Raw genomic sequence first — 15,454 nt, 5'->3', positions numbered from 1 at the left:
CGAGGGCGGGCTCGGGATCGGGAGGCGGCGGTCCTGGGCCGGCTCGGACGGTGGCGGTGAGGTTTAGGGCGGCGACGGTGAGGTCAAGAGCGGCGGCGGTGAGGTTGAGGGCGGCCTCGGGCGGCGGCGGTGAGGGCAGGCTCGGGCTCGGATGGCGGCGACAGAGGAGTAGGGGAAAGGAGGACTTAGCGCTCGGGCTCGGATGGCAGCAACAGAGGAGTAGGGGAAAGGAGGACTTAGCAAAATTTTGAGCCCGCGGGTGGTTAAGTCGAACTAGCAGTAGCACTCTTAGGGAAACGCGCTATAGCTAATTGAGCTATAGTGCGTTTTAGAAAAAACGCTACTGCTAAAGGAAGCAGTTATTTCTTTTGTTTATCCCAATATCAGTAGCGCTTTGTCCTGGAAAAACGCTATAAGTCTAAGCATGTAAAAACATAAAAAATATACATTGGTCATCATTGATCTTTTTGTGTAGAATCTAAATAGTCAACATGAATCATCACCATACCTGTATAGGCACAGGCGAAGATTCATATTGGAGCCACAAATCCTACACATATAGTTCAATGAAGACCAAGTGCTCAAGATAGTTTGAGAAGTAACATATTTAAGGTGGTAAACACCTTGTTCGCTTAGCAGTATGGGACTAAACTTAATTAGTTGTGGTGATACTTAGCAGCAAAGAGTTTTGAAGAAAAACGCTGCTACTGAGTACTTTAGCAGTAGCACATCCAGGAGAAGGGTGCTACTACTATGTCTAGCCTGGAGGGAACACCGTGGCAATTATAGTAGTAGCGCTTGTTTCACCTAGAGCGCTACTGCTATCGGGATGTTAGTAGCGCGGTTTCCTGGAGCTCGCTACTGCTAATTAGCAGTAGCGTTTGTTTTTGAACCACGCTGCTGCTAAGATTCTGTGTATAAGGTTTTCCCTAGTAGTGTACTGCCTGCATTAGAGAGGAGCTCGAGAGGGCAGCGGCAGCGACGCTTATAAACCACTCTGAGCCCCTCTCAACTAGCGAGGTGTGATTAAACTTTTGTCCACGGCAGAACCGACCTTTCGTCTCGGTTCATGGCACCAACCGGGACCAATGCCCACCTTTCGTTCCAGTTGGTGGCACCAACCAGGACCAATGCACCCCTTTCGTCCCGGTTGGTGCCACCAACCGGGACCAAAGGGCTCTGCTTCCCGCCCTTTGGGCTGCTCAAAATTGACCTTTGGTCTCGGTTTGTGGGACCAACCGGGACTAAAGGGCGCCATTCATCCCGGTTGGTGCCACACACAAACCGGGACTAAAGGGGTGGCTATATAAGCCAAGACATACACTACTAGGAAAACAGTTTTTAACGACGACAAATGTGGTCGTGAAAGATTGAATTGTGGTTGTTAAAGGTCATTAACGACCACAATCTGCTGGTCGTTGTAGGCTCCCTCGTTAAAAGTATAACGACCACATACCTTTTGTGGCCGTTATTCTTCTAACGACGGAATGGTGTGTGGTCGTCAATCCCAAGGTAATAACGACCATAATTGTAGTATTAACAACCACTTTTGTCATCGTTAATAATGCTATTACCAACCACGCTCTCTTCACAATTTGATATTCTTCAGAACAACCTACATATAGTATAACTTTTCGTTCAACAATCACTTTATGTAGCATCTAACATTTGAATATTAACATCCACATTAATATAGAAACAAAAGAACCTGAATTGAAAAGATCATAACCACTTTTATTAATAGACATACCAATATTCCGACATACAATTCTGGAATTAAAATATCATTTAAGAAATGGAGTCAAAATCATTCCTTATATAACCAATGTACTTGATAATATCTATCTGGAAAATGAGACAACTAGAAAAGAAAATATTATTAATCTTCACTTGAGGAACACCACCATTGTTTGAATGGATATCATTCTTCATCAGCTACCCCTCCTGTTGCTTCGATATATTATGGTGGACCATCAGTCCTACAAAATGTTGAGTAGTTTATGAAAGTCAGTCTTCTAAATAAATTGACACAAAGTATAATAGTATAATGAATGTATGAACTTCATCATATCATTTCCCATGTCACCGTCATTGCTGGCATCAACTTCATCATTCATAGTTGCAATATGTTATGAGTGACTAGAAGACAATAAAGCATAGAAACAATTATTGGTAAAATACATGATTCTTAGAAACGCACTTTTGGAATCATCTGCATCCCATTTTGTAAAAAACAAGATTGGTGTATTTGTTGGCGCATCATTTCCATCTATGAAAAAAAGCAACCACATTATATCATCCCGTAGAAGATACTTGAATAATATTTTTATGTTTGTGTAGTACCTTTTGTAGCTAACTTGTACTTCTTCCCGGGTTCCTCATATTGCTTATGAGGCCTGTGAGTAACCCTTTTCCTGCTGAAATCTGCTAATTTACTTGATTGCTCTGGCAAGGTCCACCTAGCAATACCTTGTATCAGTCCAGACTTGTTCAACTGTGAGTAGAAAGCATCTTTCCGGAGCTAATGCTGTCAAGTTTCCATACCTGTGATGACTCATTGTGATAACCTATACAGATATAGTTAGAAGTGTGCACAAAGGCTATACAAAGTACAATTAAATTAACTAAGTGAATGTTGATGTACTGAAAATGAATAACTGAATGCTAAATCAAATAAAGTACGTACAGAAGTACTTGTGTCACTGTTTATTGATAAGGCAAAAACTAAAACATGAAGCAAATCGATTACTACAGATTAAGACATGCATTAACTAGTGGCATCATGTTGTTAGTACGATGAGTCAGTCCTTCTTGTGAATTACAACAACCAAAAATTGTTGGCACCTATGTATATATGGCCAAAAAAGGGTGCGGCACTGTTAATGTATTCCTTCTAATGAGCCACTTGATCAGGTGCTGTTAGCTCATACCCTCGTAGAGCTCAGGTTATATGCTTCCCGTAATCTTGCATGTGACCCTGTTGCATGGAGAACCAAATTAATGTATTAAGGAAACAGAACAAGTATGCTTCCCGTAATCAGCTCAGGTTGTTCTGAATATTTTATTGCCACAATTTAGCAATATGACATCTCACAGTTAACTTCTATTTATCGCTGCACATGATGAATCATTCAGATTGACAAAGCAGATAGCATTAGTAGTCATCAAAATGCAAGCATCTACAGTTTTTCAGACTGACTAAACACACAACAACACTGCAGCTTGCTGCTGCAACCTTTTGATATATTCCTTGATAGTCTCCCTAACATAGTAATAATTAAATTCATTAGCAGATGGACTTATGAAGTTTCAGATTACGCGGCTGCACTCAAGGTATTATCTTCTTAATAATCTCCTGTGACGACTGTACGCTTACCTCTGAAAGAAAAAAGAAAAGAAAAAATAGACTCGCTAATGTCTCAGATCTCAAGCTAACCTCACCTGCACCACCATCGATTTGCCACCCTCCCATGTGCGCCCGTCGATTCATGGTCTCGCCCGCGGCTCCATCGCCCCTCACCATCGGTGTCTCTGGTTCTTTGAAAGGAAGATGCAGGTTGGTGGCTCAGAGGTAAGTAGAAATCTGCTAATTTTACTGGCCAGCGACGAAGGGGATGAACACAAGAGCACCAAGATGTCGAACCTGGTCGATTCCATTGCAGTAAGCTGGATGGATCTAATTTCTTTGGTCCGTTGCGGCTGCCTCGTCGACCCGAGCCGCAAGTGCAGGCTTGAAGGCGCCTTCCACGCCGCCAATACGGCAATGAATGCCATGTATCCTCGGCCACAAGACAGGCAACTTCCAGATGTGAGGTCGATGAAGAGGAAAATCAAAATAAACAGAAAATTTGGGACAAACCTTCTATGAACTTAGGGAGAGGATCTTGTATGTTGCTATGATGTTCCTCTGCTAGGCTGCCTCCAAGGCGAGATCAGGGTCACACTCCATGCCTACGATCTATGGGATGGGGTTGCGCCGCCTTGGTTCTCATGGACACGAGTCCTGGATAAGGAATAAACCTAACTTGTAGATTGACATATATCCTTCTTTCCCGAGATAAAAGATATAATCGTTAATTAATCCAAAAATAAGGTTACTAATCAACAACGACCACTGGGATACGTTAAAAATAACAACGGGCAGATCGCTGGTCGTCGTGAAGGTTGAGCAGGCCAAAGTTGGACGTGTGGCTAGCCCATTGTACTGCTAACGACCAAGCATTATCTTTTGATGGTCGTTGATGGCCTAATTTTTAGTAGTGATAGTAAATTGCCCCCACCCCCATTCTTCTCTTGACGCTGACACCGACGCCGCCAGGCTGCTGCTGCACCGCCCTGCCCCGATGCCGACGCTGCAGGCTGCGCCGCCCTCCCGACGCCCTGCCCCGAGCCCACACGCTCCTCATCGCCGTGCCACAATGAGCTCTGCCCCTTCCCCTATGCTGCCGCTACCGCCCCTGCCCTGCGCTGCTGCCGCCGCCCCAGCCCATGTTGCTTAGCCACTGCCCGTGCCCTGCATATTGAATGGATGAAATTTTTTTCTTAATATTTTCATATATATAGATGGATGGATGGATTGATGTATATAGATTTTTTTTTATGTTCATACAAATTTTTAGATTCATCAAATTTTTTTCTTTATTTTTTTCATATATATAGATGGATGGACTGATGTATGTATATCTTTATGGATGGATGGATGGATTGATGTGTGTAGATTTTTTTATGTTCATAGAAAAAATTGTTCATACAAAACTCCGGTAACTTCGACATGAGGGGGGACGTTGATCAACCCCCTCTCGCCCGACCAACTCTCGAGTGCACCCAAACCGGGACTGAAAGAGCGTTGTCGAGACCACCTAAACCCTAGAAGAGTTGTCAAGGCCACCCAAATTTACAAAGTTAAATGAGTTAATAGACTATTGTCGAGGACACCCCAAACACTAGAAGAATTGTCGAGGCCACCCAAATTTACCAAGTTAAAAGAGCGTTGTCGAGGCCACCCCAAACCGTAGAAGCGTTGTCGAAGCCACCAAAATTTACCAAGTTAAATGAGTTAAATTAGTTAAAATTTACCCCCTCCCCGATAACTTCGACATGAGGGGAACGTCATACATGCATGAGAGAGGTGGTCCGCACGCCCGACCAACTCTCGAGGCCAACCAAACCCTAGAAGAAGAAAGAGCGTTGTCGATATACCCCATCCCGTCCCTACCCGTAGTTGTTATGTTCATACCAATTATTTTCTGCAAAGTGTCCTCTCCTGAAAGTATAACCCCAATAACTTTGACATGAGGGGGGACATCAGATATGCATCAGAGAGGCAGTCCGCAACTAATTCATTGCTCATATATGCATATTATTCCTTGTTGTGATTAGCTAGGTCTATGTTTGCCACTAATCCATCTCTCATGTTTGTATTGCCATGTTGTAATATTTGCAGAAATTATGGAAAGAGACTTAGAACAAGAACTGTTGTTGGGGGATATAATCCTCGTGGGAGGTGATCCCTTGTCGTTTCTCAACGACACTGATGGCTAGGAAGGAGAGGATGACGGCTCTGGTGATCCAACAACGGAGGAGATAGGAGATCATGACGGCTCCGGTGAATGAATGGTGGAGGAAGGAGATCATGATGACGACCCCGGTGACCGAACGGAGGAGGGAGCTGTGGCAAAGTCTGGCAAGGTATATATATATTAATTAAGCTTGTGCTGACTTGATATTAATGCTTCTTTCTTCTTTTAGCCCTCCGGATCAAGCAAAACTTTCATAAGGAGACGAGGCCCGAAGAAAAGGTTGCGCCAGGATGAAAGGTTCACGATCAAAGAAATCGTGAAAGATGGCCAACCGATTTCTCCCAAGAGGACCAAGGACACATTCGTACATCAGTGCGGAGTTGTTGTTAGGGACAGCGTCCTGATCAGCGTCCAAGAATAGAATAAGCCGAAGGACCCTGAAGCTTCTTATGTCCATGATAGGCAGAAAGATGATCTTTGGACCTCGCTGATGACAAATTTCACCCTACCGCCAGAGGAGGATCCGAATAACCTAGTTACAGAGCGTTGATACGTCTCCAACGTATCTATAATTTTTGATTGCTCCATACTATATTATCTACTGTTTTGGACTATATTGGTCTTTATTTTCCACTTTTATATTATTTTTGGGACTAACCTATTAACCGGAGGCCCAACCCAGAATTGCTGTTTTTTTGCCTATTTCAGTGTTTCGAAGAAATAGAATATCAAACGGAGTCCAAACAGAAAATCCTTTTTGGAACGTGATTTTCTTCTCAGATAAGACCCAGGAGACTTGGACCCTACTCCAAGAAGTACCGGAGGCGGTCACGAGGGTAGGGAGCGCGCCCCCCTACAGGGCGCGCCCCCCTGCCTCGTGGGCCCCTCGGTGCTCCACCGACGTACTCCTTCCTCCTATATATACCCACGTACCCTCAAACGATCAGAACATGAGCCAAAAAACCTAATTCCACCACCACAACTTTCTGTATCCACGAGATCCCATCTTGGGGCCTGTTCCGGAGCTCTGCCGGAGAGGGCCATCATCACGGAGGGCTTCTACATCATCATAGCCCCTCCAATGAAGTGTGAGTAGTTTACCTCAGACCTTCGGGTCCATAGTTATTGGCTAGATGGCTTATTCTCTCTTTTTGGATCTCAATACAATGTTCTCCCCCTCTCTTGTGGAGATCTATTCGATGTAATCTTCTTCTTTTGCGGTGTGTTTGTTGAGACCGATGAATTGTGGGTTTATGATCAAGTGTATCTATGAACAATATTTGAATCTTCTCTGAATTCTTTTATGTATGATTGGTTATCTTTGCAAGTCTCTTCGAATTATCCGTTTGGTTTGGCCAACTAGATTGGTAGTTCTTGCCATGGGAGAAGTGCTTAGCTTTGGGTTCGATCTTGCGGTGTTCTTTCCCAGTGACAGAAGGGGCAGCAAGACACGTATTGTATCGTTGCCATCGAGGATAACAAGATGGGGTTTATTTCATATTGCATGAATTTATCTCTCTACATCATGTCATCTTGTTTAAAGCATTACTCTGTTTTTAACTTAATACTCTAGATGCATGCTGGATAGCGGTCGATGAGTGGAGTAATAGTAGTAGATGCAGAATCGTTTCGATCTACCTGTCACGGACGTGATGCCTATATACATCATCATGCCTAGATATTCTCATAACTATGCTCAATTCTGTCAATTGCTCAACAGTAATTTGTTCACCCACCGTAGAAAACTTATGCTCTTGAGAGAAGCCACTAGTGAAACCTATGGCCCCCGGGTCTATTCTCATCATATCAATCTCCATCACTTTAATCTTGCTTTGTTTTTACTTTGCCTTTTACTTTTCACTTTGCATCTTTATATCAAAAATACCAAAAATATTATCTATCGGATCTCACTTCCGTAAGTGACCGTGAAGGGATTGACAACCCCTAATCGTGTTGGTTGCGTTGAGCTCTTTGTGTTGTGTAGGTACGAGGGACTTGCGTGTGGCCTCCTACTGGATTGATACCTTGTTTCTCAAAAACTAAGGGAAATACTTACGCTACTCTGCTACATCATCCTTTCCTCTTCGCGGAAAACCAACGCAAGCTCAAGAGGTAGCAAGAAGAATTTCTGGCGCCGTTGCCGGGGAGTCTACGCAAAAAGTCAACATACCAAGTACCCATCACAATCCCTATCTCCCGCATTACATTAGTTGCCATTTGCCTCTCGTTTTCCTCTCCCGCACTTCACCCTTGCCGTTTTATTCGCCCTCTCTTTCTCCTTCTCCGTTTGCCTTTTTCTCGCTTGCCTTTTGTTTGCTCGTGTGTTGGATTGCTTGTTTGTCGCGATGGCTCAAGATACTACCAAATTGTGTGACTTCACCAATACCAACAATAATGATTTTCTTAGCACTCTGATTGCTCCTCTTGCCAATACTGAATCTTGTGAAATCAATATTGCTTTGTTGAATCTTGTTATGAAAGATCAATTCGCCGGCCTTCCTAGTGAAGATGCCGCTACTCATCTGAATAGCTTCGTTGATTTATGTGATATGCAAAAGAAAAAAGATGTCGATAATGATGTCGTTAAATTGAAGCTATTCCTTTTTCGCTTAGAGGTCGTGCTAAAGCTTGGTTTTCGTCTTTGCCTAAAAATAATATGGATTCTTGGAACAAGTGCAAAGATGCTTTTATCTCTAAGTATTTTCCTCCCGCTAAGATCATCTCTCTTAGAAATGACATTATGAATTTTAAGCAACTTGATAATGAACATGTTGCACAAGCTTGGGAGAGAATGAAATTAATGATATGTAATTGCCCTACTCATGGTTTAAATTTGTGGATGATTATACAAATTTTTTATGCCGGATTGAATTTTGCTTCTAGAAATCTTTTAGATTCCGCCGCGGGAGGCACTTTTATGGAAATCACTTTAGGAGATGCTACTAAACTCCTAGATAATATTATGGTTAATTATTCTCAATGGCATACTGAAAGATCTTCTAATAAAAAAAGTGCATGCGATAGAAGAAATGAATGTTTTGAGTGGAAAGATGGATGAACTTATGAAATTATTTGCTACTAAGAGTGTTTCTTCTTATCCTAATGATATGCCTTTGTCTACCTTGATTGAGAATAACAATGAATCTATGGATGTGAATTTTGTTGGTAGGAATAATTTTGGTAACAACGCTTATAGAGGGAATTTTAATCCTAGGCCATATCCTAGTAATCCTTCTAATAATTATGGAAATTCCTACAACAACTCTTATGGAAATTATAATAAGATGCCCTCTGAATTTGAGAATAGTGTTAAAGAGTTTATGAATTCACAAAAGAATTTTAATGCTTTGCTTGAAGAGAAAGTGCTTAAAGTTGATGATTTGGCTAGGAACATTGATAGAATTTCTCTTGAGATTGATTCTTTAAAGCTTAGATCTATTCCTCCTAAGAATGATATCAATGAGTCTCTCAAAGCTTTGAGAATTTCCATTGATGAGTGCAAAGAAAGAACCGCTAGGATGCGTGCTTCAAAAGATGCCTTTATTAAAGCGTGTTCTTCCAATACCTATGAAAATCAAGATGAAGATCTAAAATTTATTGATGTGTCCCCTATCAAATCTTTGTTTTGCAATATGAATCTTGATAAAACTGAATATGATCTTCCTTTACCTAGAAGGCGTTCGAAAAATTCGGAGTATTTAGATCTTTATGATGAAATTGATGAAAGTGGGATTGAAAGAAATAAAAATTTAGATGTTGCTAAACCCACTATATTGGATTTCAAGGAATTTAATTATGAAAGTTGCTCTTTGATTGATTGTATTTCCTTGTTGCAATCCGTGCTAAATTCTCCGCATGCTTATAGTCAAAAGAAAGCCTTCACCGAACATATTGTTGATGCCTTGATACAATCTTATGAAGAAAAACTTGAGTTGAAAGTCTCTATCCCTAGAAAACTCTATGATGAGTGGGAACCAACTATCAAAATTAAAATTAAAGATCATGAGGTTTATGCTTTGTGTGATTTGGGTGCTAGTGTCTCCACTATCCCCAAAACTTTGTGTGATTTGCTAGATTTCCGCGATCTTGATGATTGCTCTTTAAACTTACATATCGCGGATTCTACTATTAAGAAACCTATGGGAAGGATTAACGATGTTCTTATTGTTGCAAATAGTAATTATGTGCCCGTATATTTGTAGGGGAACGTAGCATAAATTCAAAATTTTCCTACGTGTCACCAAGATCTATCTATGGAGAGACCAGCAACGAGGGGAAGGAGAGTTGCATCTACATACCCTTGTAGATCGCTAAGCGGAAGCGTTCAAGTGAACGGGGTTGATGGAGTCGTACTCGTCGTGATTCAAATCACCGATGATCCTAGCGCCGAACGGACGGCACCTCCGCATTCAACACATGTACGGAGCGGAGACTTCTCCCACGCCTTGATCCAGCAAGGAGGAGGGAGAGGTTGATGGAGATCCAGCAGCACGACGGCGTGGTGGAAGTAGCGGGATTCCAACAGGGCTTCGCTAAGCGCTGCGGGAGGAGGGAGATGTGTCACGGGAGGGAGAGGGAGGCGCCAGGCCTTAGGTATCGTTGCTCCTCCTTTTCCCCCACTATATATAGGGCCAAGGGAGAGGGGGAGGCGCAGCCCTTGCCCCTTCCTCCAAGGAAGGGTGCGGCCAAGGGTGGGGAGGAGTCCATCCTCCCCAAGGCACCTTGGAGGTGCCTTCCCCTTTTAGGACTCTCCCCTTTTCTCTCTCTCTTGGCGCATGGGCCTCTTGGGGCTGGTGCCCTTGGCCCATATAGGCCAAGGCACACCCCCTACAGCCCATGTGGCCCCCCGGGGCAGGTGGCCCCACCCGGTGGACCCCCGGGACCCTTCCGGTGGTCCTGGTACAATACCGGTGACCCCGAAACTTGTCCCGATGGCCGAAATAGCACTTCCTATATATAATTCTTTACCTCCGGACCATTCCGGAACTCCTCATGATGTCCGGGATCTCATCCGAGACTCCGAACAACTTTTGGGTTACCGCATACTAATATCTCTATAACCCTAGCGTCACCGAACCTTAAGTGTGTAGACCCTACGGGTTCGGGAGACATGCAGACATGACCGAGACGTTCTCCGGTCAATAACCAACAGCGGGATCTGGATACCCATGTTGGCTCCCACATGTTCCACGATGATCTCATCGGATGAACCACGATGTCAAGGACTTAATCAATCCCGCATTCAATTCCCTTTGTCCATCGGTACGATACTTGCCCGAGATTCGATCGTCGGTATCCAGATACCTTGTTCAATCTCGTTACCGGCAAGTCTCTTTACTCGTTCCGTAACACATCATCCCGTGATCAACTCCTTGATCACATTGTGCACATTATGATGATGTCCTACCGAGTGGGCCCAGAGATACCTCTCCGTCACACGGAGTGACAAATCCCAGTCTCGATTCGTGCCAACCCAACAGACACTTTCGGAGATACCCGTAGTGTACCTTTATAGCCACCCAGTTACGTTGTGACGTTTAGCACACCCAAAGCACTCCTACGGTACCCGGGAGTTGCACAATCTCATGGTCTAAGGAAATGATACTTGACATTAGAAAGCTTTAGCATACGAACTACACGATCTTGTGCTATGCTTAGGATTGGGTCTTGTCCATCACATCATTCTCCCAATGATGTGATCCCGTTATCAACGACATCCAATGTCCATGGCCAGGAAACCGTAACCATCTATTGATCAACGAGCTAGTCAACTAGAGGCTTACTAGGGACATGGTGTTGTCTATGTATCCACACATGTATCTGAGTTTCCTATCAATACAATTCTAGCATGGATAATAAACGATTATCATGAACAAGGAAATATAATAATAACCAATTTATTATTGCCTCTAGGGCATATTTCCAACAATATTTCATTGTTCTTGATATAGATTGCAATCCTTCTTGCCCTATTATTCTTGGTAGACCTTTCCTTAGAACGGTGGGTGCGATTATTGATATGAAGGAAGGGAATATTAGATTCCAATTTCCATTAAAAAAGGGCATGGAACACTTTCCAAGAAAGAAAATAAAATTGCCATATGAAACCATCATGAGAGCCACTTATGGATTGCCTTCCAAAGATGGCAACACCTAGATCTATCATCGCTTTTATGCCTAGCTAGGGGCGTTAAACGATAGCGCTTGTTGGGAGGCAACCCGATTTTCTTTTTTGTTTTTTTTGTGTTTTTCTTCTGTTAGGGAATAAATAACCCATCTACCCTCTGTTTGGATGTGGTTTTGTGTTTTAATTAGTGTTTGTGCCAAGCTAGACCTATTGGATCTTCTTGGATGATAGTTATTTGATCTTGCTGTAATTTCCAGAAACTTTGCATTCAGTGCCCGAATTACTAAGAATCATCAGAACGTGATAAAGTACCGATTCCAATTGCTGCTGATCAATAAACAAATTATCTAGGTCGTCTATTTTTGGTAGAGTTTTTGGAGTTCCAAAAGTTTGCGTTAGTGACAGATTACTACAGACTGTTCTGTTTTTGACAGATTCTGTTTTTCGCGTGTTGTTTGCTTATTTTGATGAATATATGGTTAGTAAAATAGTTTATAATCCATAGAGAAGTTGGAATACAGTAGGTTTAACACAAAAATAAATAAAGAATGAGTTCATTACAGTACCTTGAAGTGGTTTTATGTTTTCTTTCTCTAACGGAGCTCACGAGATTTCTATTGAGTTTTGTATTGTGAAGTTTTCAAGTTTTGGGTGTGTTCTTTTGACGGATTATGGAACAAGGAGTGGCAAGAGCCTAAGCTTGGGGATGCCCATGGCACCCCCAAGATAATCCAAGGGCACTAAAAGGTCAAAGCTTGGGGATGCCCTGGAAGGCATCCCCTCTTTCGTCCACTTCCATCGGTAATTTACTTGGAGCTATATTTTTATTCACCAACATGATATGTGTTTTGCTAGGAGCATCTTGTATTATTTGTGTCTTTGTTTGTTAGTGTACCACAATCATCCTTGCTGTACACACCTTTTGAGAGAGTCATCTATGAATTAAAATTTGATAGAATACTCTATGTGCTTCACTTATATAGTATGAGCTATGTAATTTTACTCTATGTGCTTCACTTACATCTTTTGAGCGTTGAAATTTTGCTCTATGTGCTTCACTTAGATCTTTTAGAGCACGGTGGTGTTTTGTTTTAAAGAAACTATGATCTCTCATGCTTCACTTAAATTATTTTTAGAGTCGTAATAGCATGGTAATTTGCTTAATAATAACTTGCTTGGTATTCAAGATTTGTGAAACTTTCTTTTGAGTGCGTTGAATACTAAGAAAAGTTGGATGATTGATAATTGTTTTGAGATGTGGAGGTAGTAATATCAAAGTCATGCTAGTAGAGTAATTGTGAATTTGAGAAGTGCTTGAGTTAAAGTTTGCAAGTCCCGTAGCATGCACGTATGGTTAACATTATGCAACAAATTTGAAACATGAGGTGTTATTTGATTGTCCTCCTTATGAGTGGCGGTCAGGGAAGGGACATTCATTCCCAACAGAGGGAAGGACGAGCTGACAAAGGCCCTTAGGAATCCTGAGCACCCTGGACGAACACGAGGCACACCAGGCTCCGTTCCGTGGGTGCATATGGAGTTCCCAACATCGGTGGTTGTAGAAGCCGAGAGAGGAAGAGTAAAGAGGAAGCAACCGAAATGTAGAGTCTCAGTGCAAGATTAGCAAAACTAGAGGAACTTGAGAGCCAGTGAGCTACTGGCCTACCATCTCAGCGGCAGGAAGATCCTGGCTTCGACGCTGCCCAAGAAGCTACCCCACCATCTCAGCAGAGAAGTAGCGTGGCTTCCACGGAGCTCGTTCAACCTGATTTCACGGCTCCTCGCTACCTCATGGATAGTATCACGAAGGCTGAACATTGCAAGCTAATGAAAAAATGCTAGAACCTGACTTTGAAGGTGGCGGTCAGCTCTGTTGTACCTCCTCAAGCTGATGGAACTTTTCATTTCCATCCGATTCCACATGGCTATGCTGTTGTGATGGTGGATGAAATAATGTAGAGATTTGAGGAGCTGGAGCTTGACTGCCGTACAAGTGAAGGGAGAATCATATGGAAAGTTCTTTAAGGAGTACCTGTCTATGGAGAAAGGAGTACATCAAGCTTCCAAACTAGACGCCTCCTCCACCTCCTCCTCTGCCGCGTCAGGGAACTCCGCCTCCTCCTCCTCCTCCGGCGAGTGATCGGGGCACTCCGCATCCTCCTTCGGCGCGTGAGGGCACTCCACCTCCTCCAGCGTGTCAGGGCACTCCGCCTCCTCCTCTGCCTCCTCCGGTGTGTCCGCGGACTCTGCCGCCTCAGCAATAGCGGAAGAGAGACGTCGCCGCTCCGGTGGCTACCAATACAAGAGGCGGGAAGAAATACCGATTTGATCCAAGCCTGAAGCCTCTTCCAAAGTTACCATATGAGAGGACTGACGAAGAAACCGATGAAATCGTGGAAGCCAAAGTGCAGGCCCATTTTGCAAGGAAACGTCCACCTCCGAAGGAAACGACAGATCTGGTGAAGATGAAGTGCACTCTAGATGTCGTTAAGCGACCACCACCCCCTCCGCCGCCATCCAACTATGACCTATTATTGCAAAGACATTTCAGGAAGCGCAGCGGTCGGGAAGTACTTCCAGTAATGCAAGGCTAGCAAAACGATGAAGTGGGAAAACAATTCACCAGCTCGTCAAACAGGCGAAGCAATCATGCCCCCCGCTCAAGGTGTCTAGCGATATCGTCACTAATCATCCGGGGCTAGTGCCCGATACCAATCTTGGTTATTACCTGGACGATGTTGTACATTTTGAAATGTTAGAGGTAGTAGAGATATTCCAATATGAGTCCGAGAATCCTCTTCTCAAACCTGATCATCCTCCTATAACAACGATGATGCGAAGATTGCATGAATGGTACATGGATACATGCAGGAAGTCCGGGAAGGATTGTTTGATGGTGAGAATTAAAGATGAGCACAACTTCGTTGGAGTCGACCTGATGTCTGTTGAATTTGTTGAGTTATTTCAGTTATTCAATCAAGAGGCCCTCGACAAATAACTCATGACTTGCTACTGTCTATAAGTATTACTTCTGTAATTAAGTCTCTATAGCTCAGCTCGTTCATTGCATGTATATATAATTGTACTCACTATATTATGCAGATTGAAGATCGTCGAATGCAAAAAAAGACAAATCTATGACCTTGGGTTCATTAACCCAAATACCGTAAATGAATGGTCTGTTCAAAACATAATCAAAGATACCGAGGACAACTTGCTACACTCGTTACATCAAATCAAAACAAAGGGAAAATACTCTTTCCTTACAACTTCAAGTGAGTGTTATTGTCTTGTGTATATTCGGTTTCTCTTACTCAAGGTTATAGTAATGTAATTGATAAGTTATGCGTGCACAGGTTCCACTTTATTTTGCTAGAGATTAAGCTTGACAGGGGAGTAGTAACTGCCTTACACTCGAGACGTAAAGATCCCCATGAGTATGCGGACATGATTGCAATGCTCCAGAAGTAAGTTCAATCGATCATTATCGCACCATATCGGCAACTTTCGTTCAGTTCCTGATATCAAGTAATCATTTTCTTTGCCTAGCAGGGTTTGGAAATAGTTCACCTAAATGGTTCCGGGTCTGCAGAAGGAGCTACGATTTACACACCCCAAAGTAAGTAGTACTAGCTCGTTCCGCGCATCTCTCATTGATTCTTTTTTCATCAATAGCATTATCATGCTTCATTTTTAGTTTGAGTGAACTCTATTCTCATAAACAGCTTGTGGCAGGAAGGCGGGAATAATTTATGTGGATACTACGTTTGCGAGTTCATCCACCACTCGACCTATAAACGGGGCTACT

General features: G+C 43.0%; 1 protein-coding gene across 7 annotated transcripts; it reads right to left on the bottom strand.

The window, feature by feature from the left end:
• Nucleotides 1-1,715: 1,715 nt before the first annotated feature.
• Nucleotides 1,716-4,171, bottom strand: LOC125511553. 7 transcript variants are annotated; one of them, XM_048676955.1, is made up of 8 exons: nt 3,860-4,170; nt 3,644-3,799; nt 3,442-3,537; nt 2,931-2,977; nt 2,545-2,567; nt 2,344-2,459; nt 2,201-2,269; nt 1,716-1,979 (listed from the first exon to the last, which is right to left on the bottom strand). In XM_048676955.1, the coding sequence occupies exons 3-8, from the start codon at nt 3,521-3,523 to the stop codon at nt 1,936-1,938; spliced, it is 381 nt and encodes a 126-aa protein (XP_048532912.1). In that variant the 5' UTR covers nt 3,524-3,537; nt 3,644-3,799; nt 3,860-4,170; the 3' UTR covers nt 1,716-1,935. The 7 variants fall into 7 exon arrangements, 3 of the variants coding, with proteins under 3 accessions (XP_048532912.1, XP_048532913.1, XP_048532914.1); XR_007285042.1 differs by lacking the exon at nt 2,545-2,567 and having other exon boundaries at nt 3,644-4,171; XR_007285041.1 differs by having other exon boundaries at nt 2,344-2,567; nt 2,845-2,977; nt 3,644-4,117.
• Between the last annotated feature and the right edge of the window lie 11,283 nt (nt 4,172-15,454).

The sequence above is a fragment of the Triticum urartu genome, chromosome 5, assembly GCF_003073215.2.
Source record: "Triticum urartu cultivar G1812 chromosome 5, Tu2.1, whole genome shotgun sequence".
Classification (NCBI taxonomy): Eukaryota; Viridiplantae; Streptophyta; class Magnoliopsida; order Poales; family Poaceae; genus Triticum; species Triticum urartu.
The sequence above is the reverse complement of the archived record's forward strand: the minus strand, read 5'-3'. Positions and strand labels throughout refer to the sequence as shown.

What these genes read in the sequence shown, in the direction of transcription:
- LOC125511553 (XM_048676955.1), bottom strand. Translation starts at nt 3,523, where the DNA reads ATGGTGAGGGGCGATGGAGCCGCGGGCGAGACCATGAATCGACGGGCG. An exon ending in ATAACCTGAGCTCTACGAGG is followed by an intron (nt 2,568 to 2,930) that starts GTATGAGCTAAC and finishes ATATCTGTATAG; the next exon opens with GTTATCACAATGAGTCATCA. An exon ending in GTACAAGTTAGCTACAAAAG is followed by an intron (nt 2,270 to 2,343) that starts GTACTACACAAA and finishes TTTTTTTCATAG; the next exon opens with ATGGAAATGATGCGCCAACA.